Below are 22723 nucleotides of genomic sequence, written 5' to 3'. Positions count from 1 at the left end.
GATCTCCAGACTCCAGCTGGTGATTGGCAAGTCTATAAATACAATAAACAAACTCCTAAATGATGTGTTTCAAACTCTGTCAAACTCACAAATTTCCCCTAGCTTCGGTGGAAATTTCAATCATTCTGATGTTCCTTAAGCAATCAGGGAGATCCCCCATTAGCCAGCCGGAGCGTAAGGTTAGTAAGGTGTTTAAAATGTCTAAAGGTTAACTCAGGAGTCCCCAACCTGCTTGAACCTCTGGGCACGATCACAAAATGTCTGTCCCGGGAGGCGGCGTTTTTGTCTACGTGGCCGACCAGGTCTTCAATGACCAAAAGGCCCTGCTAAGCAAGTGCTGCTCTTGGCCCACCCACTTTCTGAAATACCTGGCGGACACCACCCTGGTGGGTTAATTTACGGAACGTTCTTTTTAAGGAGCGTGATCTTTGCAAGTAGAAGCCTCTGGACTTTGCGTGTTCATAATGGAACCTGCTAACCGTTAATGGACACTGAAATAAATACAGAAATGCTTAGCGAGAGGGCTCTAGTATGTGTTTAAGAGAAAAAACGCTAGTTTATCCCCCAGTTCAAATCCCCGTCAAGGCAAGATGGGTGGTAAGACGGATGCCTGGAATCACTCTCTGCCTCCAGCGAAACATCCAAAGCCCTTGGGTGGATGCAAGAGAGGTTTCGTTTCTCCTTTTTAAAACTCGCCCAGTCATTTTCTTAAGAACAGTTTATTAAATTACAAAACGGTATTAAAACAAGATAGGATTTAGATAGAAAACAGTGAATGATCTGGTGAGGACCGAGGACTGACAGAAACCAGGTTATATCCTGTTAATAATAATAATATACAGTCTCCAGGGAGCAACGGTTTTATGGGACTGCCAAACGGAATAGGGTTGGTAGGATTCTAAGGCAGGAAGCCAAACATACTGAGGCAGTCTTTACTGGGGAGAAAGGACAAGGACTTTGGCACTGCTGAAGACAAGTCAAGAGTTTGAAGAACTAAAGTCACGTTTTCCTTTTCTGAAGGGACACACAACACACAGGCCAATCCTTCCTCAGAATCGGCCAGATGGGAGACAGCATTCGTGATACGGTATTGAAAGTCAGGAGAAGACTGAACATTCTTCAGTTTTCAAAACACAGTCTTAGAAAAATGGTGTACCCCAGAGCAGTAGGCCTTTTCCAGAAGCAGCTAGGAACCGGAGAAATCTTTCGTTGGGTCCAGGAAGGGAGACGTGCGGAAGGCTTTTTGTGACCAAAGCTATTACTATCTTTAGGGTGTTTTACACCATAACGGATTCTGATGGGCCGCTGGGGGACAATCTCGGGATATTAAGCTCAGACAAGGTCAGCTTATTGGTTTGGGTGAGCAAAAAACCCAGATGACTGGACTACCTGAATAGGAGAGTGTAAAATGCACCCCGACAAAATGTTGTTATTGCTATTAAAAGTGAAACGGAAACATCTGCTTGTTAGCCATGTTGGATGAGCTCAGCTCTGAGCAATCCGGCACCCCAGTCTTCCAGTTTTCAAAACTGTATGGTTTTTATTCTTCCACATAGAAGCTCAGCAGGACCAGCCCAAGAGCCTGAATTCTAGTCCCTAAAAATATTGAGAATTCTACTTACATATATTGGGGGGGAAGGGTTGGGGAGGGAGGGAATGAGACTTAAATTATCGAAACAGAGTCTATCCAAGGGTGTTATATTACAGGAGCACCAGCCTGTTCCTGGGCTTCATACACATCGACTTCACATCTTGACTAGTTGCAGATTTAGTGTTACGGGTTGGTCCCTGCAGGTGTTCCGCTAACAGAAGCATCTTTCCTTCCCCCAGCAACCCTTTGAAAAAACACTGCTGAGGGTCAGGGGAGCTTCCCTGGCCAAGGACCGCACAGGTGAAGGGACTTCGGCAAGGGAGAGTCAGTGGAACAGTTGTAGGATTCAAGCCTATGACTTTACAATCCAAGTTATAAAACTAGCACAGTCAGTTCCCCTAACAGCGATGCCTTCCCCAACACAAAGAATCTTCCCTTGTCATAAGACGTACTTGAAGCAAACGGCGTGGTGGTAGAGGATACCGATGTGAATCGTACAGACGTGCAAGGATTCAAAGGACTCTGTGCCATGAATGGCCATGACCTGCAGGATTCAACCACGAGCAGATGAGCTACACCCACCTTACATGACTCTCCTGAAAGCTTTAGCTCTCTGTAGGTCTTTTTGAATTCTGGGCTTGCTCTTTAGCAGCATCCAACAAATTCCGCTCGTAGCTTTGCCTCCGCAACTCTCACAGCGGCAGGAAGCCATCCGCAGTAACGGTCAGGCCATCAGACAGCTAGCTTCAGCTTCTTTTTCTTCGACTTCATGACAGCCGGCAGCGAAATCTTGAAGGCAGTCCTGGGATAAATTTTAAAGAAAGAGGAAAGTTGGATGGGTCACTGCCTCGCGTTGGCGTGCATTTATTCCTTGTACTCCAAAATGCTACACAGTTATGATGGTTGTTCATTAGTCTGAGGAAGAGGGCCTGCGCTCGAAAGCTCACGCCTTGAATCAATCTTTGTGGGTCTTAGAGGTGCTGGACTCTGATTTTATTATAGTATCAAGGAATCCTTAATACTTCATGCTGTACCACGGAGGGCCCATAACCTATTTGGTTTCTCTCAAATGGAAAAAGACAAGCTGGGTTTTTGTACCCAGCATTTTACTACCCAAAGGAGTCTCAAAGAGGCTTAGGAACACCATTCCCTTCCTTTCCCTACAACAAGCACCTGGTGAGGTAGGAGGGGCTGAGAGAGTCCGGAGATAACCACATCGGGCCCAGGGTCCCCTGCTGGCTGCATGTCGAGGGGTGGGGAATCAAACCCGGTTCTCCAGATTAGAGGCTGCCACTCTTTAACCATTGCACAAAAGGGAGGCTCTCAGTGCAGACAGATATGAGACCCAGCAGGATTCCAGAAATGCAGAACAGAAGCAGCCCTTAGGCTGCCATCACAAAAAACCTGTTAGGATACTTACTCGCACGTGGTGCAAATGGGGCTGAAGTTGCAGAAGACTGGAAGACAAGAAAAACAAGGGACGTTCAATTCAAGTTGGTCACATCAAGCTCACCAGACAAGCAGAGCCCCGTCACCGCAGCTGGATCTACTCACTCGACAGGCACACGGAGCAGACGTAGCCGATCTCAATGAGGTTCCTGTGGCAGAAGCAAGCGGCCCGGTAGTCCACGTGGACGGGGGGCGGCAGGATCAGCTGGGATCGTTGCTCTTGGTCAGGCAGGTACACCCACTGCAATTGGGAAAGCGGCTTCCTTTTAGGAAGAAGTACCCCACTTTTCACAAGGAGTCCCCAAAAAGCTTACGAATACCTTTCCCTTCCACTCCCCACAACGGACACCCTGTGAGGTTGGTGGGGTTGAAAGAACTGCTCTGCGAGAACAGCTCTAAGAGAACCCAGCTGGCTCCATGTGGAGGGGAGACTCAAACCCGATTCTCCAGATTAAAGCCTGCTGCTCTTTAACCACCGCACCACCCTGGCTGGAAAGGTAGAGTACGCATTGCTTTAAGAAGCATTACAAAGTCCAGTGAAACCTGGAAGGCCAACAAAGTTTAATTCTAGGTATGAGCTTTCACGTGCATGCACACTTCTTGAACAAGCGCACATGCGCACAAAAGCAGATACCTTGAGCTCAGACTTTGGACTCCAACTTCATTCTGCTGCTTCAGACCCACCGGAATCTGTTTTCAACTACAACTGTGCCAGTCAGCTCAATTTTAAAAGCCGCGTGGAAAAGAAACTCACCAGCAAATACTGCAGAAGAGATGGCCTGTAAGGCACCTTCAGGTAAATCCCACCGGTAATATCGCAGGCCTGGAAAACAAGTTATCATCCCCTTCGTAAACACTGGCAACAGCATACCAACAAAGCGGGGACTGAACAAAATGCCACATTTGCTGGCTCCTAGGCCTCAAGATTGGGAACAAAAAAATTGAAAATGGAAGGATGATGAGGACTAAGAACCAGGAAACGTTTTGATGCCTAGAAGCTGATCTCGTTTTACAGGACTTTCTAGAAATATGTAAAGCTAAATAGGCCCAAATTGTAAATTTCAGGCCCAAATTGTAAGCATTTATAAGTACATTTAGAGCACCTCTCCAGGCATAGCAATAAGAGCCATGGATCCGTACCTGCTGCAAGAGCCCTGAATCCGAGTCCAAAACGCAGGCGTCAATCAAAATACTCTGAAAAGCCAAATGAACCAAACCGAAAATTAAATCCATGGATGGGAATATGGGGGGGGGTGCAGTGGGGTGGGCACTTACAGAATGCAGAAGAAAAAGACAAAGAAGAGTTGGCTTTCACTACCACTTTTCACTACCCGAAAGAATCTCAAAATGGCTTCCAATCGCCTTCCCTTTCCTCTCCCCACAACAGACACCTTGTGAGGTAGGTGAGGCAGAGAGAGCTCTGAGAGAGACTGCTCGGTGAGAACAGCTCTAACAGGACTGTGACTAGCCCAACGCCACCCAGTGGGCTGCATGTAAAGGAGTGGGGAATCAAACCCGGCTGGCCAGATGAGCAGCCACTGCTCTTAACAATGACACCAAGCCCTTGAAATACTTTCAGATTTCAGGAAGTGATGTCAGCTAACCATGCCTCCCAGGCACACCCAAGATGGACTTAGGATGGAGAGAAAAAGGAGGCAGTCTGAGGCAGGAGGGGGTGTCAAGCTCCACGCCCTTTCCCAGGCATGGTAACAACACAAGAACACCACCCCCAGGTCAATGGAAGGAGCCACTCCCCTACTTTCATGGCAATGTTGTGAATAGCTTCTGGCCAAGTCTACTAAGACAGGATATCGGGGGAAGGCTGGGAGCTCCAGGGGAGCCCTCACAGAGCCCCAGGGCTCTAGGGAGCCTTGGCTGGACATCCCTTCTCTAGAATGAAGTTCAACAACAATCCTCAGGATGAGAGATGGGCTTGACAGGCAGGGGTTATAATCAGGCTGGGGGATCACCTGCTTCTGGGCTGCAAAGATGACATTCATGAAGTTCATATACTGCAATGCACTGTCCTCTGCCGCTTTTATGACCTGGCAAAAAGATGCAGCAGCCGTTAGCCCACATGCTCTACTCAGCCAAGCGCGCAGGTTACTTTGATTTGTCACCGAGGGGAGGGGTGTCTTACCAAAATCCTAGACTTGATTTCTTGGCTGCCTAAATGGTTGAAAAGAAAAGGTTAGAGCTCCTAAGCCATTCAACAAGGCCCAGCTATCATTTTGAGGTGTCTTCCCTAATTTGTTCCCCTTTCCAACAGCAGAGTCACCGTTTAAATGCCACAATTACCTTTTCCTTCTTTAGTCATCCTGTGAATATCTAAGGTGCCTGATGTTCAGGAACCAATGGTTTTGGATGATGCTTTTTAAAAAAATCTGGAATATGTCACAGCACAGCCCCTGCACTTGTGATACTGTTTAATTTTAATTTGAGATTTCTCCACTGCCCTTCCCAACAAGGCTGATTCAGGGCGGTTTCCAACATTGTTGACGGATGGCCATCCATCAGCAGGATGAGCTGGGTGTCATCAGCACCTGGGTGACATACAGTCTGCTCAGACTGGCAGCGGCGCTCTCAAATCCCGTTCCTTTCAACCAGAGATTGAACCTGGGACCTTCTGCCCGCAAACCACAGCCCCTTCCCTAATCTCAAGGAGCAAGGCCTAGGAAAGACCTTTCTCTACCTGATACCATGGAGAGGTCCTGCCCATCAAACGGAGTACGGAAATAGAAGAAATTATATTCTGGCCCTGTATAATACAACTTGAAAAGTTCTCTCCTCCTCTATGGAAATACAGATGGTAAGCTCCTTGGCCAATCTCTTGCAGACTATTCTCTTTTCTTATGAAATCCCAAACCCTTACTAGGTGGTTCTGGGAAATTCACAGACAAATATTATCTGAACTCCTGACAGCTGGGAGTAGTTGCAGAGAACAGGATTGTGCACTAAAGAATGAAAGCATCTGGAAAATCGGAAGGATACAGCAGAGTGCTTTAGCGAGGGACCCCGCGAGTAACGTCTCGGTCTGCTGGCCTTTCAGTTCAGCTGCAATTAAAGGGGGAGAAAAGAAAGAAGAGTTACCGGTTCATTTCTTGGCTTGAATTCTGTACATTTGTTGACGGTGTTGCTCCCCCAAGGCCACAGAGCTTTTTCCCTGGGCTCACAAGGCCCATAGGGAAATCAACTAGACAGCTAGAGTAGCCGGCTCAAAGAGGGATCTCCCAAAACGGAAAAGAAAGAAATAGGTGCAGAAGGATGGAACGAACGGGACCAGAAAGTCATCTCACTTGTGGTCATGAGGTCCTTTATCTCCTCCGCAATGGTTTCATTTATGGTCGTCAATAATTCATACTTCCCATCTTTGCTGCCAGAAATGTTGGATTCCAGAGAATTCCCTGCAGCCTTTCCAAAGAGATCGGTGGCTGCCCAGCGCTTCCCAGGGAACAGGAAGCGACTGCAAGAAATAGAAAAAGTTCTGTTTAGCAGGAAAGATCTTTATTGTATACATTCAGGTGAAAATCAGGTTTTGGAGAGACAACAGGAATTTCTGAGAGAAAGGGAGGAACTGTCCCATTCATTTCTATATATCCCACTGATAAAACTTCTCTCCCCCAGGCATGCATCTTTTCCTCCTCCCCCCCCCTCCAACCCCCGGGCTATGGCATTCCCTTGTAACCCCAAATCCTGCGATACCTTTCTTGGACATGACTGGCAATCACAGCAAGCTTGTTGTTACGATTCATAAATAAGTGACAATTGCCCAACACCATCACTGCATCGAGGCATTTTGACAACGTGAACTGTGAGGAAAGGGGGGAAAAAGGATTAATGGGAGCAAACACATTCAATGAAAACCGGGGAGCATCTTGGCAAACTGCCTATGTGTTAAAGAGAAGTTAAATTTTTAAGAGATTAATTTTAATTTATGAAAGATGCAAACTTTTATATTGTCGTTATAGCTCACCATTCCCTGAAGGCTCAGGGCGGGTAACAACATATATAAAAACAAGCAGATTAATTCAAAACTGAATTCAATTTCCCAGTAGGGGGCAGCGCAGATTTCAAGTTGTGGTATAGCGACAGCATGGTTGATATTCTGAGCAGCGAGTCCAGAATTTCATTATAGTTTCTGGCCTTAACTGTAGGTCCTGCAGAACTGCCCCAATTCCCACAGGGCCCTGATCTCTCCAGGGAGAGTTTTCCGCAAGGCTGGGGCCAGGGCTGAAAAGGCCCTGGCTTGGTTGAGGCCAGTTTGTCATCCAAAAGGACCAGGGGTCTTGAGCAGGTTCTGCTCACTCGATCTTAAGCTCCTTTGGGAGACGTAGGAACAGTGTATTTGTGAAGCAATCACTTTTTTGTAGGACTGTGAATGCGACATGTAGTTTTTTCACTACATTTCATTCTGTCTGGGCTGGATGTACAGGTGAGCTCCCTACTCAGGAAATAGCCTGCCTCCATTCCTAAGCACCTCCACAGTTCAACTGCAACCAGGCTGAACCAGAAATCAGTTCCCAGAGTACACAAAGATGTATTTTCCCAGTAGAAGAGAAAGAAGAGTTGGTTTCCATGCCCCATCTGAACCTGGGATAAAAAAACTAAACCAGGATTATGCTGACCCCTTTGGGGCAATGTCGGAACATTCTTTTAAATAGGAACTTACTTTTAAAGTGTGAATTATGGCTTTAAATCCTTTTATGGGTGGGTTTTACTATCGTTAGCCACCGAGACTGCTAGAGAACAGCAGCCTATACATCTAATAATATCTAATAAATAAATATCAAATCATAGCAACAAACAGCGTTTCGAGACATCCCATAGTGCAGTCCTACCTCAGATCCTGCTATGGTCTGCTTTCCCCACCAGATGGGGTTGGTGTCAACTACCACAACTAGCAGATTCAGTTCATCATCTAGAAAAAGAAAGCCACACGCATCAGAAAACACAGATCAACGGCTTCCCTAAAAGGAGATCAACCTTTGCTCTCTGTGAAGAAAAACCAGCTTTGTTCTGCTGCCTCCAACAACCTGTGAGTTGACAGATCTAATCTACTGAGAGCCAGGTTTTTGGGAACCACTGCTATCTCTTCCATCACCCAATGGGGCACTTGCCCCCATGTTCCAGGGAAGCGGGCAAGGCCATTGCCCAGTGGGGTTTGTGGCTGGCAGGTGGTTCTGACACTGAACCAGAGGAATGGGTAAAATCTCCCCAAACAGTGGGCCTCTGGGGACAGAAGGAAAGGGCCTACCGTCTACCACAACCTCCCACCTTCTTTTGCGGCCTCCACACTCTTCTCCCAGCTGCTGTTGAGAAGAGAGCAGTCTAAACACAAGGAACAAAAAAGTCACCCCAACAGCAGACAACCTGGAAATGAGCAAATTGACCACAATGGGGATATGTGGGTTGGCTGACTCCCCTTTCCCCACAGTCTGCTTGCTCTCTGCTGGGAGCCTTGGGTCTTAAAGGTACTTCTGGACTCAAACTTTGTTTCATCCCACATCAGTTTAGCTGGCGATTCCTATCCAGGCCCATAAGGCAGCAAAAAATACTGCTGGCTAAAGAAACATCATCTGTAAAACCTTATTGAGATCTGTTTTTACCAGAGTGCAGAAGAGGCTATAACAACTTCAGCTATTTTCTTTAAATGTGCATTCATTTAGCTTTATTGCATCAGCTATTCCCATATGCCCATTTAACTGCAAAAATAAAAATCAGTCCTCAGGCCCTCTACCCAGTCAGAGTCAGTCTATTTATAACAATCATATACTGCACTTCCCTAAAGCTCAGGGCGATTCACACGAAGCATAGAAATAAGAACAATACAGAGAAACCCGGTACCCATAAACAGCAGTAGAACAATGATAAACAGGGTGAACATAGATGGACCCGATTGGTCAGTTTAGGACGTTAATTTCATGGGAGAGAGGCTCGGGCGGGGGGGCAATGGAAGATGTTGGTTCTGGTCGACCTGGCGGAAAGGCTCCCTTTTGCAGCCCTTCTCCTGCATTTTAATTTTTAATTAGTTAATTAATTAATACTTTAAAATTTAATTAATTTATTTTTATTTATTATATATTTATATTCCGACCTCCCTTGCAGCTCGGGGCGGTTTCCACTGGAAATGACTGGCAACCAACCGCCCCCCGCGACCCCCACTCACCCCCACTCATGTTGCCCGACGGGACCCACAAGCCAGGAGCGCCGTCGCCCTCTAGTGGCGTCGGGTACAGCCGCGGCGCGCTTGGATGACGTCAACACCAGGCCGTCTCTCAATCGTGATTGAACAAAACGTCATGACGTTCGCGGCCTATCACAACCTCCCCTCCGCTCCAAGTCACCGCCTAGCGGTCACTACCGACATTCCAGTTCCTAGATGGGACCACTTCTGACCTCTGCCGGAAGTTTACAACCCCTCCGCTCTCTCCGCTTCCCCTCATGCTTCCTCACCGGAAGTGGGTGCTTGCCGGAAAGGGTTCCGTCCGGGTCGAGCGGCGCCGTGTCGAGAGTTCCGAGGGCGGATCCCGGGAGCGCGTGAGTCCGACGGGCATCTTCTTCTTCTTCTTCTTCTTCTCGCCATGAACGAAACAGGTGAGGCGAGAAGCGGCTGCTCACCTGGGCCGCGCCCCCTCCTCCGGCTTTTTGCACCGCTTGGCCCTGACCTCGGATTTCATGTCTGCTCAAGGAGTTGGCAGGGCTCAGCTGCTGTCTCTTCAACCCTATTAATATTGTTTATTTACTAGATAGAGCGCTGGTGCATCTCTTGCAATTACTCGCAAGGTGCAACTGAACTCGAATTTAGGTGTTTCTGAAGTCCATGGATGGCCAAACAGGAATCCAGGTGGTGCATGGACTGCACACTTTAGCTCAGATATTGTGAGTCCAGTGGGACTGTTGGGATTTGAGGACCATTTTTTTTTCTTTGGTGTTGCTGGTGCTGTTTTTTTAGAGAGAAATGATCCCACTAATTATGACCTTGCTCCAATTTCATTTTAACAAACAAAACTCGCTTCCTCCTCTTCAGGCTGCAGATAACCTTGTCAGGATTCAGTTGCTCTGCACTGGATGGTTGGATTTCTATCTGAGAATTAGATTTTTTTTTTAAGTTTAGCTATAAGTTTCATTTTGTACAACGCTTTTAAGTTTAGTGTCTTGTAAAACTTGGAAGACCTTGCTTTTAATTATAGGGCAAATGAGTTAATAATAGAGGATGCATTATGACAAGCTTTAGAAGGCAGGGCACCGAAGCAGAATCTGAGAGGCTGAAAAATAGACTCTGTTATTACTTCTCCCCCAACCCCTCAGAGCTGGTAGAAGCGTTCAAAACCCAGATAAGGACGGATCCAGATGTTGCCTCTGCTGTGGCTGCCATCCGGGTCCTGCTAGAGTTCTTAAAGAGAGACAAAGGTAAGTAGGAAAGTGATACCGAGTGACATAAATTGAACCGTGAAGCAACTGATGGGCAGGGGGGTCAATTCAGGGGTGTACGGGATGCTCTTCTGGTCCTTTCTAACATGTTGACTTTCTTACTGCCTTTGTCAGGTGAGACAATTCAGGGGCTGAGAGCAAATCTCAAAAATGCAATAGAAACCCTCTCTGGCATTGATTCCTCGGTGGCTGTCAATTCTGGAGGGGAACTCTTTCTAAGATTCATCAGCCTCACCTCCTTGGAGAACCCAGTGAGTTTTAATCAGCTTTGTCCAGGGGGGGATTCCATAGTCATCCTTATAATGTTGCCATTTTTGAATAGTTGAATAAGGCCAGGAAAACTATAGAACATCCCGCTGTTAGTCTCTTTTGTTCTAAATACTAAAATCACTGGTTGACAAAGCCTGTTCTAGGCAGTATGCATGACACATGATACACATTCTGTCTCATATGTTGTTCTCAAACCATCTTTGTCTACCAAATCCTGATTTTTTCCACTTTTCCAGGACTATTCCAAATGTAAAGCTATCATGATTGAACGAGGAGAGCTTTTTCTCCAGAGAATCTCTCTTTCCAGAAAAAAGATTGCCCAACTTTGCTGCAACTTTATCAAAGATGGAGGGGTAAGTCTACCTGAATTTTATAGGATGAAGAAATAAATGTGCTTTGTTTTTTTAAATACCATGGTCATCATATTAAGTAATTGGTACTGGAAGCCATATTTAGCATGCTAAGTCAACTCACTCTAAAAACTGTTAAGAGGTTCTAAAGATGTGGTGAAAAGAAGCTAGCCCAGAAAACAAAACCCATGTATTCTGGCAAAACTTCCTACAGTAAAAAAGTTGTGCTTCTTTTTTTTAAAAAAAAAAATTAGAACTATTAATGTTTATGGTTAGCTTTTTTTAATTCAATAAGCACCAAGACCGTAAACTGAGGAATTACGTGACTTCCCTCCACAGAGAATATTAACACACGCTTACTCTAAAGTAGTCCTGAAAGTATTAGACGATGCTGCCAAAGCAAAGAAACGTTTCAGCGTCTACATCACAGAGTCGCAGCCGGACCAAGCAGGGCAAGTATAAGGGAAATGTTTGATTTATCCACTAGCCGACCAATTAATGGTCGAACCCTTTTGTGAATTTCACTTGGCAGCTGGCAGAGCTGTTTGCGACCACAGGAACCCTTAGACGGATTCAGCTGGTTTGGCATCTACTGTTTTTTGTTTGGTTTTGAAATTGCATGTCCAAACTCTTTGTACTCGATTCCCAGATTCTCCTTATCTGCTGGGCTTCAGCACTGGAAAGAGGTAAAAAGAGGGACTTGTTCCTTTTCTGAAGCCCACCATAAAAGGAGAAGAACTGGGGCCTCCTCCCAAGTCCTTGTATTGCAAGCTGGATCTCACTTCACTCTGCAGAGCGCTTTTCATGAAACATAGCTAGATTCTTGGCTTCAGCAAAGCCAGATCAGAGAGACTGGTCATTCCCTCCCACACTTTCATGACAGTTTATGGAGAATCTGATGAGCATAGTTCAGCATCCCAATTCACCCAGTGGTCAACCAATTCCTCGAGAGAGCCAAAGTAACATTAATTCAAAAGTTGTCAAGTAGCATTAGACTTGGAAATTCTCAACTGGCAATATCTAACTTTCTCCTCCAAGCCTTAATGCCACAAGCTCGTTTTCAAAACATGTATAATTTCTTCCTCTATTTTAATTTGCTTAATTTATACCCCGACTTTCTTCCCAGTGGGGATCCAGGAAGCGACCCACATAATTCTCCTCTCCCCCATTTTATCCTCAAAACAACCCTGCAAGGTAGACTGGGCTATGTGGCCCGAGGTCACACCCAGCAGCCTTCCGTGGCAGAGCAGCAATTTGAATCTGGGTTACCAGGATCCCAGTCCTGCAATCCACCTGCTATGCCCCACTGGCTCTGAAAAATACATAGCATCACATGCAGCACTGTGCAAAATGTCTTGAGTTCGTTCTCTCTCCCATTTTCTTAAACACAGACAAAAGATGGCGGAAGCCCTCACTAAACTTGGCATCCCCGTGACTGTAATCCTGGATGCTGCTATTGGGTGAGTGCACGCATGTTCATTCCTGCAGGACAAACAGGACTTCCCTGAACCGCTTGAGAGAGAGGATTGGGTGGGAAGGAATAGCCTGCAAACCTCTTGGGAGGACACCCCAGAGCACTATCATGTCTGAAAAAGCCCTTCATGCCTAGCCTTCTATTCGGTGACTGGAGACTAACCCCGAATTCCTTTCAGGTGGGCAGCCGTGTTGGTCTGAAGCAGCAGACCAAAGCTTGAGTCAGGGGTCACCTTTAAAGCCCACAGAGTTTCATTCTGGGGATAAACTTCCGTCTGCAAGCATGAAATGAGCTTTTGTGTGCAAGCAGCACATGAAGCTTATAAACTGAATGAAACTTCATTGGCCTTAAAGGTGCTGCTGGATTCAGACATTGCCGCTGTAGACTAGGGGGCAAGATCAGTGTCAGCAGGGTTCTAGGGATTACAAACTCCACAAAATCTACTCTCACAGATCCATCTCACTTCCTTCCGGCAGGAAGAGCCCTCTGGGTGTTGCGTCAAGGAGGAGCTCCCTAGGCTAAAGAAAAGCCCCTCCACTAGCAGAGAGTCTGTGAATCCCACCCCCTCCTATTACAACTGATCCTGTTTGTCCCCCCTTGTCTTTTCCTTCAACAGCTACATCATGGAAAAGGTCGACCTGGTTATAGTTGGAGCTGAAGGAGTTGTCGAAAACGGAGGCATCATTAACAAGGTAAAGAACAGTTGAGATACCAGGATGTATTTGATGTCGAGTTTTACTGATGCTCGGTCAGCATCCCTTTACCCAGATGCCTCCAGAAAGCTCCCAAACTGGAAGCCAGGGTGACAGGACAGAACCTGAGCACATTAAGAACATTTCTGCCCGTATGGCCTCTTGGATTCTACGAATCCAAGCTCCACAACTGAAATCCACTGGATCGTGTTTGAAGTTGACCCAATCTTTCTCTTTGGCCCCTTTAAAAGCAAAAACAATCAGAAGAAAATCGCTCTGCTCAGAGTTTCTGCCTAACCGTACATGCTGGATTTCTTTCCTCTGCAGATTGGGACCAATCAGATGGCCGTGTGCGCCAAGGCCCAGAACAAGCCCTTCTATGTGGTGGCAGAGAGCTTCAAGTTTGTACGGCTTTTCCCGTTGAACCAGCAGGATGTCCCTGATAAATTTAAGGTAAGGAAATCCATATGTGGTAGCTAGAAATCAAGTAGATACCTTCAAGAGATGCAGTGGTTGGGGGGGTTCTGCTTTTAACCACCATCTTATAGCGGTAATCCTCTGAAACTCAGTCTCGGGAAGAAACATCAGGGGAAGGCCTTGGCTTTTCTGCCCTGTTGTTGGCCCTCCAGAGGAACTGACAGGGCCAGTCTGTGAGACAGGATGCTGAGTTAGGTGGACCCCTGGTCTGATCCAGCAGGGCTCTTCTGGTGCTCTTATGAAGGCCTTGGCCTCTGTGCCCTGTTGCTGGCCCTCCAGAGGAACTGGTTGGCCTCTGTGTGAGACAAACTGCAAGGGTGTAACTAGGAGGAGGGAGGTTTCTAAGAAGCCCTGGGATTGCTGGCACTTCCCGTTTTCTGCTTTTCCGCAGAGTATTCTTGCAGAGTATCAAAAAAACAGCCGAAATTCTGTAGAAGGCAGGCTTGTATTTCAGCAGTCAAGTTACAAATGACCATTTCTTCAGCAATCTGGCGCCTGGGATGGGTCAAGGCTTCTTGCGTGCCTCAAAGGGGAGACGGCAACTGGCTTTGCAGGGTCCTCTCCAGCAGCTGCCACCGTACCCCTCTTGGTCACAGACCTGCCTCAGTTCAGAACACCTCCCCCGCTAAGCGACTCTCTTTCCTTCCCCAGTACAAAGCAGACACGCTGAAGACAAGCGAGAACCTCAAGGCGGAGCACCCCTTTGTGGACTACACCTCCCCGTCCCTGATCACCCTCCTCTTCACTGATCTCGGGGTCCTGACCCCGTCTGCCGTGAGCGACGAACTCATTAAACTCTATCTGTGAACACTGGTCTCCTGTGTTGAATGGTCACAGCAGCAGTAGGGATAAATGTGGGGCAAATGGATTGGAAGGAATAGAGCAGGGGTGGCCAAACTGGGCCTCTCCAGATATCCATGGACGACAATTCCCATGAACCCCTGCCAGCCAAAATGCGGCTCTCCAGAGGTCCACGGACTACAATGCCCATGAGCCCCTGCCGGCAGGGGCTCATGGGCATTGTAGTCCGTGGATCTCTGGAGAGCCGCATTTTGGCCACCCCTGGTATAGAGGCACAAACGCAAATGGTCAGTTGCCAAAAACAGCGGCCTGTCTAGACCTAGACAGGAGGCAAAGCAAGGTAATCCTTCCAACGATACGAATTGGGTAGTCAAAGAAGTCTTCACAGGGGAATGGTTCTCTTGCTCAGTCATGAGCTATGGAAAAAACAAAGCTGAAGGCCCAGACTGGGGCATGAGAAACCCATCTCCAAGCGAGGGGCTGCCGGCTGCATGAGGGGCTCATTCCCAGACCCCTTCTTCACTCCTCAGAATCCGAGCCAGCAGCTGCCCCAGTCCGCGCTCCCTTCTTGCTCCGCAGCACTTTCTTCTCGAACTCTTCCTCGCTGATCTTGCCCTTCTTTAGCCGCTTCAGGAGACGAGTGTCGTTCAAGAGCTCCTCCATGTCCTTCTCGTCCACATCTGAACCCTGCAGGAGGGGAAGAAAGGTTATGGTTTGATGCTCTTAAACTTGGGAGGACCAATGACTAAGGGCTGACGTGATACGAGGTTTACAAAATTATGCCCAAGACAGGGGAGAAAGTAGTCCTTACTTTCCATTCTCACAACACAGGGACTTGTGGGCACGCCATGAAATTAATCCACTTAAAACCGATCAAAGCAAGTCCTTCTACACCCAAAGAGTAATGGTATATTGCAGATCAAATGCTAGATGGCAAACCGGAAGAGGCATTTCCACGCAGCTGTGAAGCTCCTCTGGAATCTGTGCCCCTGAGGAAGGACAGGGGGACCAGGAGGTAATAAAGCAGACCCCAGCCGAGCCGACCCCTGACTGGGACTCCTGCCAAGAGGAGGGCTGCTCACCTCCTCTCTCTGCCGCTTGGCCGTCAGTTTCCTCTTCTTCTCCTTCTTTGCTTTCTGCTTGGACCAGGCCTGGTTCCGGGCGCCTTTCCTCCTCCCTCCCTGCTCCATCCTTGGCTGGGCCAGCAGCTTCTGCCTCTGCTTCTCTCGGTTCTTGTCTTTGAACGCAATGGAGTCCGTGTCGATCTCCACCGGCTCAAAATCCGGGAAAGTCTTGCCTTTCAGCTCCGGCATCCTGGGCATCTTCAGCAGGGCAAAACCTCGGGCCAGGCTGGCAAAGTCCAGGTCTGCCCAAAGGGAAAACAAGAAAAAGTGGAGCAAGTCAGAAGCAAACATTCTCTGAGCAGCAGAGGCCACAAGTATTTTGAGATGGCCCCTGAGAACGAGGGGACGGCTCTCCGTGAAGGCCCTCCTGCCCTCTTATTTTAAACAGAAAAGCGGTAGATAAATATTCTAAAAATAAAGGAAATGACTCCAGCCTTTTCCAGAGAATGAGCACCTGCAGGGATTGGGATTGGAAGGGAGGCTTATAAAAATACCAATGGGACCGAGGAAAATTATCCCTCTCCTGACTCCGAAACTCAGCATCACCCAATAATGGAAGGGACAAGCATTTTAAATAGGTAAAATCGGTGGAAAATCAATCTATGAAGCTCTTCAGAAGAGCCCTGCTGGATCAGAGCAGTGGTCCATCTAGGCCAGCATCTTGTCTCACACGGCGGCCAAGCAGCTCCTCTAGGGCAACTGCCATTGAACTCTGGTCTCTGCCATGGGACAGATCTCATACTTCTACCCCCCCCCCACACACACACACACACAGATACACAGGCCGCAGGGGTGCATTACCTTTGATCCGGAAGATGAGGCTGCACTCGTGTTTGGCGTAGGCCTGCACGCACGAGACAAACGCCCTCATCCCTTTCTCGTACATGGCCCTGTCGGCCAGATTCAGAGACTTCACCTGGGGCAGAACGTCCGCCACGTTCTTCTGCTGGTTCATTTCCTGCATTGGACACTGTTGAAGAGGGTGCAGGTCAGGCTTTTGAAACGAGCCCCTGAACGCCTTTCGCACAGCTAGCAAAAACGGGACCCATGCATTCGTTATATTGTGGGATGATACTTTGCGAGGTGCATTTTTGCAGGCCACAGTTTTCTCCCACACAGAGAGGAGAATTTGTTTCGATGCAGCTTCTCCCAGCAAGACTGCTGCAGAGGTGGGAGAAGCCTTCCCCCTTCTCCCTTTTCCGAGGGTTCCGATTAAAGGCCCAGGAGTCAGATGCCGGATAGAATCTGGAAACGGCGCTGTGTGAGGCTAGCAGCTCTCCCTTTGAGAGCAAACGGTCCGCTCACCTTCTGGTTAATTGACAGGAAACCGACGTACGCCTCTTCCATGGGAAGCAGAAAGACCAGGGCACTGCCTGTGTGGCCGATGCGGGCGGTGCGGCCACACCGATGCACAAAGGCACTGAGAAGGTGGGGGAAATGCAGCTCAGTGAAAAAGGGAAAGGGCTGCTTTTTATATCCTGCTTTTCACTACCAGAACTAATCCCAAAGCGGCTTACAAAAACCTTCCCCTTACTTTCCCAGTGAAGGGAGAAGCTCTCCAGAGGATCAGGAAGAGAGAGATTTCCCTACTATCTGAAATGCTGGGGCTTAGCTCCTCCCACCTGTAAACCCAGATGCCGGAGAACTTGGGTATGGCCTATGCAGGGAGGTTCAGGAAGCCTCCATCTCTCTGCGATTTTCACCCCTCAGGCTCTCAGCCAATCAACCCTTAGATCCAGCCTCAAGAGAAAGGACTGCATACCTTGCATTGCTCGGGGGGTCGTACTGCAAAACCCAGTTCACTTCTGGAATGTCTATGCCCCGGGCCATCACATCGGTGCAGACCAGGATGCCACTAGGGAATGGAGACAAACTGCAAGGTTACGGTGCCGCCGTGAGCCACAGGGAAAGACAGCTCCTGCGTATTTTAAGTAAGGAGAGAGGTAGTCACCTTAAAGCAGGGGTAGTCAACCTGTGGTCCTCCAGCAAACGCTGGCAGGGGCTCATGGGAATTGTAGTCCATGGACATCTGGAGGACCACAGGTTGACTACCCCTGCCTTAAGGTAAAAAGTGAAGAGAAGGAGTGGGGAACCAAAACCGGTTCTCCAGATTCAAGTCTGCCGCTCTTAACCACCATGCCACGCAGGCTCTGTTCTTACTCAGTTCTGCCCAAAATGGTGAAAAGCTATACTCGGGGGTCTTGCGTGACCTCGCTCCCTGATATTTTGAGGCTGACTCTTCCTTCTGCAGGAGTAATTCTGTGACAGTCAGAAGTCTGAAAGTGGCCACAGGATCAAAAGGGTCAAGGATCCCCACGCGGAGGGTTCCCACAGCCCTCTCCCCAACCTATTAATGCTCCTGCATAGACAGAAAGCGCTCCACAGACCGTGCCCTGCCACCTCCCCGGTCCTCCTCACCTTGGGAGCGCCCGGAATCCCGTGAAGATCTTGTGACGCTTGTGCTTCATTTTCCCATGGAGGCACATGATTTTTGTGTTCTTAATCAACGCTTCCAGGGCCTTCCCACAATACTCCACGCAGGCACACGTGCTGCAAGCATGAGACATGCCACAAAATGACAGCGGATGCAGTTCTCTGAGTGTTATGTTGTTAACAAGTTGGAGTCTCAAGATTTATGAAAGATACTGGGGGACCCCAGAAGAGATTTCTGGGGAGTGATTGATAAAGTGCAACTGCAGGACTCCTGCTGGGGATCGGGGCCACAGCAGCGCTGGGAGAGGGCAGAAGCAGCTTAACCACTCCTTTCAACACACACAAACTACCACTTCCCCAGCTTCGAGCAGCCGTCTGGAATGCCTATTGGTGCAGTAAGATAAAACACACAGACAAAATACCAGCATTGTATGATTCCCCAAAGAAGGCAAACAGCAGATCCAGGGGGTGGGGGGAACCCCGTCCCCTGCACACTAACCCTGATCTGAATTGGGAGTCCCCAGGTCTCCTATGGGGGAGGGGTAACTCTACAGTTCAGGATCTTGCATGTATTATGGAGAGACAGCTGAATTCTCAGCAGCTGGGAGTTGGAATATAAAATATTGTGAATGGGAAAGAACTCCTCATCCTTCCTGCTAAAATTGTCAGGTTGGCAGCAGCTGCCACCCGAGCCAAAAGTTCTTCAATGTAGGACTGAAGATCAGCTGCGGCAGCCATTTTGCAGCGGTGTAAGAATTCCAAAAGCACCCGCAGGCATGAGACACTTGGGGTCTCCCACTCCATAGCATCTTGCCCCCCTGTTACATGTCTGCCTGCCCTGAACCACGCCATCGGGATCATCCAGGCCTTAGCAGATGGCACCACCACAACTGGTCCCCTTGCCAGGAAAAGGCCTTACCTGAAAAAGACAAGGTGTTTTTCTGATTTGTGGTGACGAAGGAAGTGGACCAGCTGGTTGAATTTCTCATCTGCTTTACAGATCTTTAGGAAAAAGAAAGTGGGGAGGAGAGAGTTTAGACAGAACCAAGAGCAGGAAATGTACATCTTGGGCAGCCAGGCCTTCTGGACAGTGGAAGCTGCCCTGGCACCATTATGGCAGCATGCAGCAAATAAAAATATATTGGGTTAAATGAAAAAATGGTAATTTGCCATGGAAGCACAAAAGCTTTATGTAGTATCCCTGACCCATGTTTCCTGGTGAAGGGGGAGAAAAGCTGTTCAAACAAATGACAAAGCTGACCTGACTCCAATGATATCTTGAGAAAGAAATTTTACTTACAACCCCCCCCCCCCCCGATGAGACTGAGACCAATGGCGCCAATTGCCAAGTATACTCAAATGAATGATTCAACTCTTTCCCTCCCAGATCCTCTGGCATGCTGAGTTTCAATATCCAATTAAAAAAAAACACTTTATATTACCACCTTATCTAAATACTGTGCTACTATTTTTGAGGTTGTGCACATGGCAGCCCTTTTTGAAGTCTGCGTGGCACTGTTGTTTTAACAGAACTGGTACTACAGGACAGAGAGGGAGATGAGCAGAGATGCTGCAGATGTCTAGGGGGGGTGTCACTAGATGGGGGAAGACCTGGGAGGCGCCAGGATCTGAGTGGTGCGAGCAGGTGGTTAAGAGCAGCAGCCTCTCACCTGGAGCGCCGGGTTTGATCCCCAGTCCTCCTCCCCAAGAAGCCTGCTGGGTGACCTTGAACCAGTCAGTCTCACCTACATGCCTGTTGTGAGGAGAGGAAGGGTAGGTGATTGTAAGCTGCTTTGGAACGCCTCCAGGTAGTAGAAAGCAGGGTACCAAAATCCAGCCCTTCTTCTGAAGTGACGGGCAAGGCCGCTCCCTGCTTGTGCCTGTGAACAGGTGCTGCAGCTCAGAGGAGTCAGGCTCTCCCAGGGGTCTGACCCACCAGGTAGGAGCATCACTGACTATTCACCCTACCAAGGATTATTACGCAGGACAAGACGCACAGGAGCGGGAAGCACAGCCCTTCCTCACCATGTAATAGTTCTGAAGCCGCGTCGGGGTCTTCTGGGCATTGCTCGCTGACACTCCCTTCTCCTTCACTGAGATGCGGACCGGGTTCCGGAGACCGGCTCTCACCAGGTTCTCCACCTCTTGGGTTTGAGTCGCCGAGAAGAGGCCGGTCCGTCTCTGCTTGGGCAAAAAGTCCAGAATGGTATTTAAACTGCAAGCAAACACAGGTTCAGAATGAGATGTCGTTTCCATTCCCAGGGAGTTTCTGGAGACAGGCTTGTTGGGTTTTTCCAGTCTGCATGCCCTTGCGGAATGAGGAGCACAGAAGCTGGCAGACCAGCCAAGGCCTGGACGGGGAGAGGTCTACTCTGCTCACAAAACCAGTACCTGGCTTCGAATCCCATGTCCAGAAGCCGGTCTGCTTCGTCTAAGACCAGCACATCAACAGATTTCACAGATCTGGCTAAATCCAGTCCATCCGATTTCCTTTTGAACATGTCCACTAAACGCCCAGGTGTGGCTACAAGGATGTTTCCGCTGTTGGGGACAGAAAAAGAAGCATCTAAGGGCAGGTTGACGGGAGACTGTGATCTCGGATAAGGCTCAGAACAAGCCAATCTTCCCAAATTTGAAATGAAGACTGACAAGAGGAAAAGATGGGCTGTTTAAAACAAACAATGAAACACTGAGAAATTGTTTTCTACAAATACTAGGTGCGAAAGAAGGAATCCAAAGTGAAAACCATCGCCCAACCGTCCTGCAGTGCTGACCGGTCATCACTTACCCATGTTCTTTGAATTTTTCTATGTCTTCCATGGGATTCTTCCCACCGATTAAAAGGCACTGGCTGAAAAAAGGAACAGCGCATACGTGACCACAGAGCACCGTGAATGGACCCAGGCACACTCAACGGCTTCCCAATCGGGCCCTGCCTACCTAAACTGTGGGAAATGCTTCGTGAAGTGTGAGATCACCTCATCAATCTGCATGGCCAGCTCCCTCGTGGGCGTGATGACCACCGCACCCACCTACAAGAGCACACAGAAAAAGAGTAATAAACCTTCAGTTTGAGGCCACCGACTTCCTCTCTCTTGAACAAATGCTCTCCCTGTAGATTTCAGTGACATGTAAGAAAAGCCAGAAGAACCACAGGCCAGAAAACCACTGCCACCTGGCCCGCATATTAGAAAACTTCGACTACTTTGCTTTATTATGTTTCGTTGTAGGTTTTTCCCTACAGTATTTGCCAGGCAGAACAAGAAACTTAGGAGTAACAAATAAATAAATGATCAAGCTGATCAACTGAGCGCTAAAAACTATACAGTAGAAATTGGACTAAGCTTTAATTAAAATTACACAGTATTTTGCAACCTGGATTGTAACAGGGCTACTATCTCTCATGCGGAGCCTTTCCCCCGACTCCTCTTCCTCTTCAGCATTCATTTCTCTGATCAGAAACTCAAAAACTTTGACATGAAGTGCCTTATAAAAAAGGGCATCTGAAAAAAAACATGGTTAAAGATTTCTTACAGGAACAGAATCGCTTTTCCCTGGGGAGCTTATTAAATTCCCTTCCAGAATAGCAAGAGGGTAAGGCAAGTGTGTATGCCCTCCTGTGGCTACTTATTTCTAACAAATAAAGGAAGGGAGCAGGTGCTAATATCTGTCTGCTCGGGGGGGGGGGGCATATTAAATGAAGGGGACCTTAAATGATCCTTTTGTCACTCAGTGTCTTTGATCCTTTGATTTAATGTTTCTCTAGCTTGGTCACGACCTAATTAAAGAAGGGCTAGGGGTGTAAAACCTAGCTTTGATCCACCTTGATCAATCTATATCAGAAGAAGACCTCGGGTAAAATTATTACAAGTAAAGCAGTTGGTACTTTTCTTAACTAATTACCCCAGGCAATTTTCCAGTTGTTTCTAAGTATCGAACAGTATCTTACCTGCATCTTCTTGAGTTTTTCTTCCCGTCGGAGTAGAATTTCTATGATAGGAATGACAAAGGCTAAAGTTTTTCCACTGCCAGTTACCTGGGGAAGAAAAGACAAAGGAAGTATTAGGATAATGTTTTTAGCTGTGTAGGTAACGAAAGGTAAAAGGACTGAATAAATAAATAAATAAATAAATAAATAAATAAATAATAAAAGCTCAATGGGATATCAAAATACTCACTGCTTCAGCAGCAACATCCTTATTTGTCATAAACAAAGGAATAGTTGCAGACTGAAAGAGAGAAATACACCATTTTAACGGGAGAACACAGCAGCCTCATAGTCACTGTAGTTCCTGGACACCTGGGGAGCCCCAGCTTGGCCACCCCTGGGTTATAATCTCTGGCATGGGCTCATGGTCACTGTAGTCTGGACACCTGGGGACCCCCAGCTTGGCCACCCTTGGGCTAGAGTCTCCCTTGCAGGGGAAGTGCCCCCGTCTCCCACCCAGCCCCACCTGCACCGGGGTCATGTGGAAGAAGCGCAGCTCCTCCAAGGCTCGCAGGACGCCCGGGCTCAGCTGGACGGGCAGGGACGCCCACGACTCCTCCGTCACGGGCTCCATCTTGCCCAGGGAACTCTCGAAGGCGGGAAGGAGCAGGTCCGCCCGCTCTCCGGTCCCCCACGCGGCCGC

At 48.1% G+C, this 22723-nt stretch overlaps 3 protein-coding genes across 4 annotated transcripts; 1 reads left to right on the top strand and 2 right to left on the bottom strand.

Annotated features, from left to right (window-relative positions):
* Positions 1 to 703: 703 nt before the first annotated feature.
* Positions 704 to 9334, bottom strand: GTF2H3 (general transcription factor IIH subunit 3). Its single transcript, XM_077307358.1, has 13 exons — positions 9207 to 9334; positions 7879 to 7958; positions 6743 to 6849; positions 6337 to 6503; positions 6032 to 6094; positions 5339 to 5368; positions 5181 to 5209; positions 5011 to 5085; positions 4181 to 4234; positions 3795 to 3863; positions 3146 to 3281; positions 3012 to 3048; positions 704 to 2393 (listed from the first exon to the last, which is right to left on the bottom strand). The coding sequence occupies exons 1-13, from the start codon at positions 9214 to 9216 to the stop codon at positions 2324 to 2326; spliced, it is 927 nt and encodes a 308-aa protein (XP_077163473.1). The 5' UTR covers positions 9217 to 9334; the 3' UTR covers positions 704 to 2323.
* A 142-nt stretch (positions 9335 to 9476) lies between these two features.
* EIF2B1 (eukaryotic translation initiation factor 2B subunit alpha) lies at positions 9477 to 14542 on the top strand. The gene is made up of 9 exons (XM_077307359.1): positions 9477 to 9634; positions 10349 to 10450; positions 10586 to 10722; positions 10978 to 11094; positions 11431 to 11543; positions 12483 to 12551; positions 13182 to 13257; positions 13585 to 13710; positions 14386 to 14542. The coding sequence occupies exons 1-9, from the start codon at positions 9622 to 9624 to the stop codon at positions 14539 to 14541; spliced, it is 909 nt and encodes a 302-aa protein (XP_077163474.1). The 5' UTR covers positions 9477 to 9621; the 3' UTR covers position 14542.
* DDX55 (DEAD-box helicase 55) lies at positions 14161 to 22723 on the bottom strand. 2 transcript variants are annotated; one of them, XM_077307355.1, is made up of 14 exons: positions 22547 to 22723; positions 22271 to 22321; positions 22042 to 22128; positions 21033 to 21124; positions 20881 to 20943; positions 20484 to 20633; positions 20118 to 20307; positions 19012 to 19094; positions 18078 to 18209; positions 17422 to 17514; positions 16965 to 17079; positions 16461 to 16629; positions 15618 to 15901; positions 14161 to 15222 (listed from the first exon to the last, which is right to left on the bottom strand). In XM_077307355.1, exons 1-14 carry the CDS (start codon positions 22652 to 22654, stop codon positions 15055 to 15057), a joined length of 1785 nt encoding a protein of 594 aa, XP_077163470.1. In that variant the 5' UTR covers positions 22655 to 22723; the 3' UTR covers positions 14161 to 15054. The 2 variants fall into 2 exon arrangements, with proteins under 2 accessions (XP_077163470.1, XP_077163472.1); XM_077307357.1 differs by lacking the exons at positions 22271 to 22321; positions 22547 to 22723 and having other exon boundaries at positions 21071 to 21124; positions 22042 to 22101.

The sequence above is a fragment of the Paroedura picta genome, chromosome 13 (genome assembly GCF_049243985.1).
Source record: "Paroedura picta isolate Pp20150507F chromosome 13, Ppicta_v3.0, whole genome shotgun sequence".
Taxonomy (NCBI): Eukaryota; Metazoa; Chordata; class Lepidosauria; order Squamata; family Gekkonidae; genus Paroedura; species Paroedura picta.
Note: the sequence above shows the minus strand (reverse complement) of the source record. Positions and strands in the feature narration are given on the sequence as shown.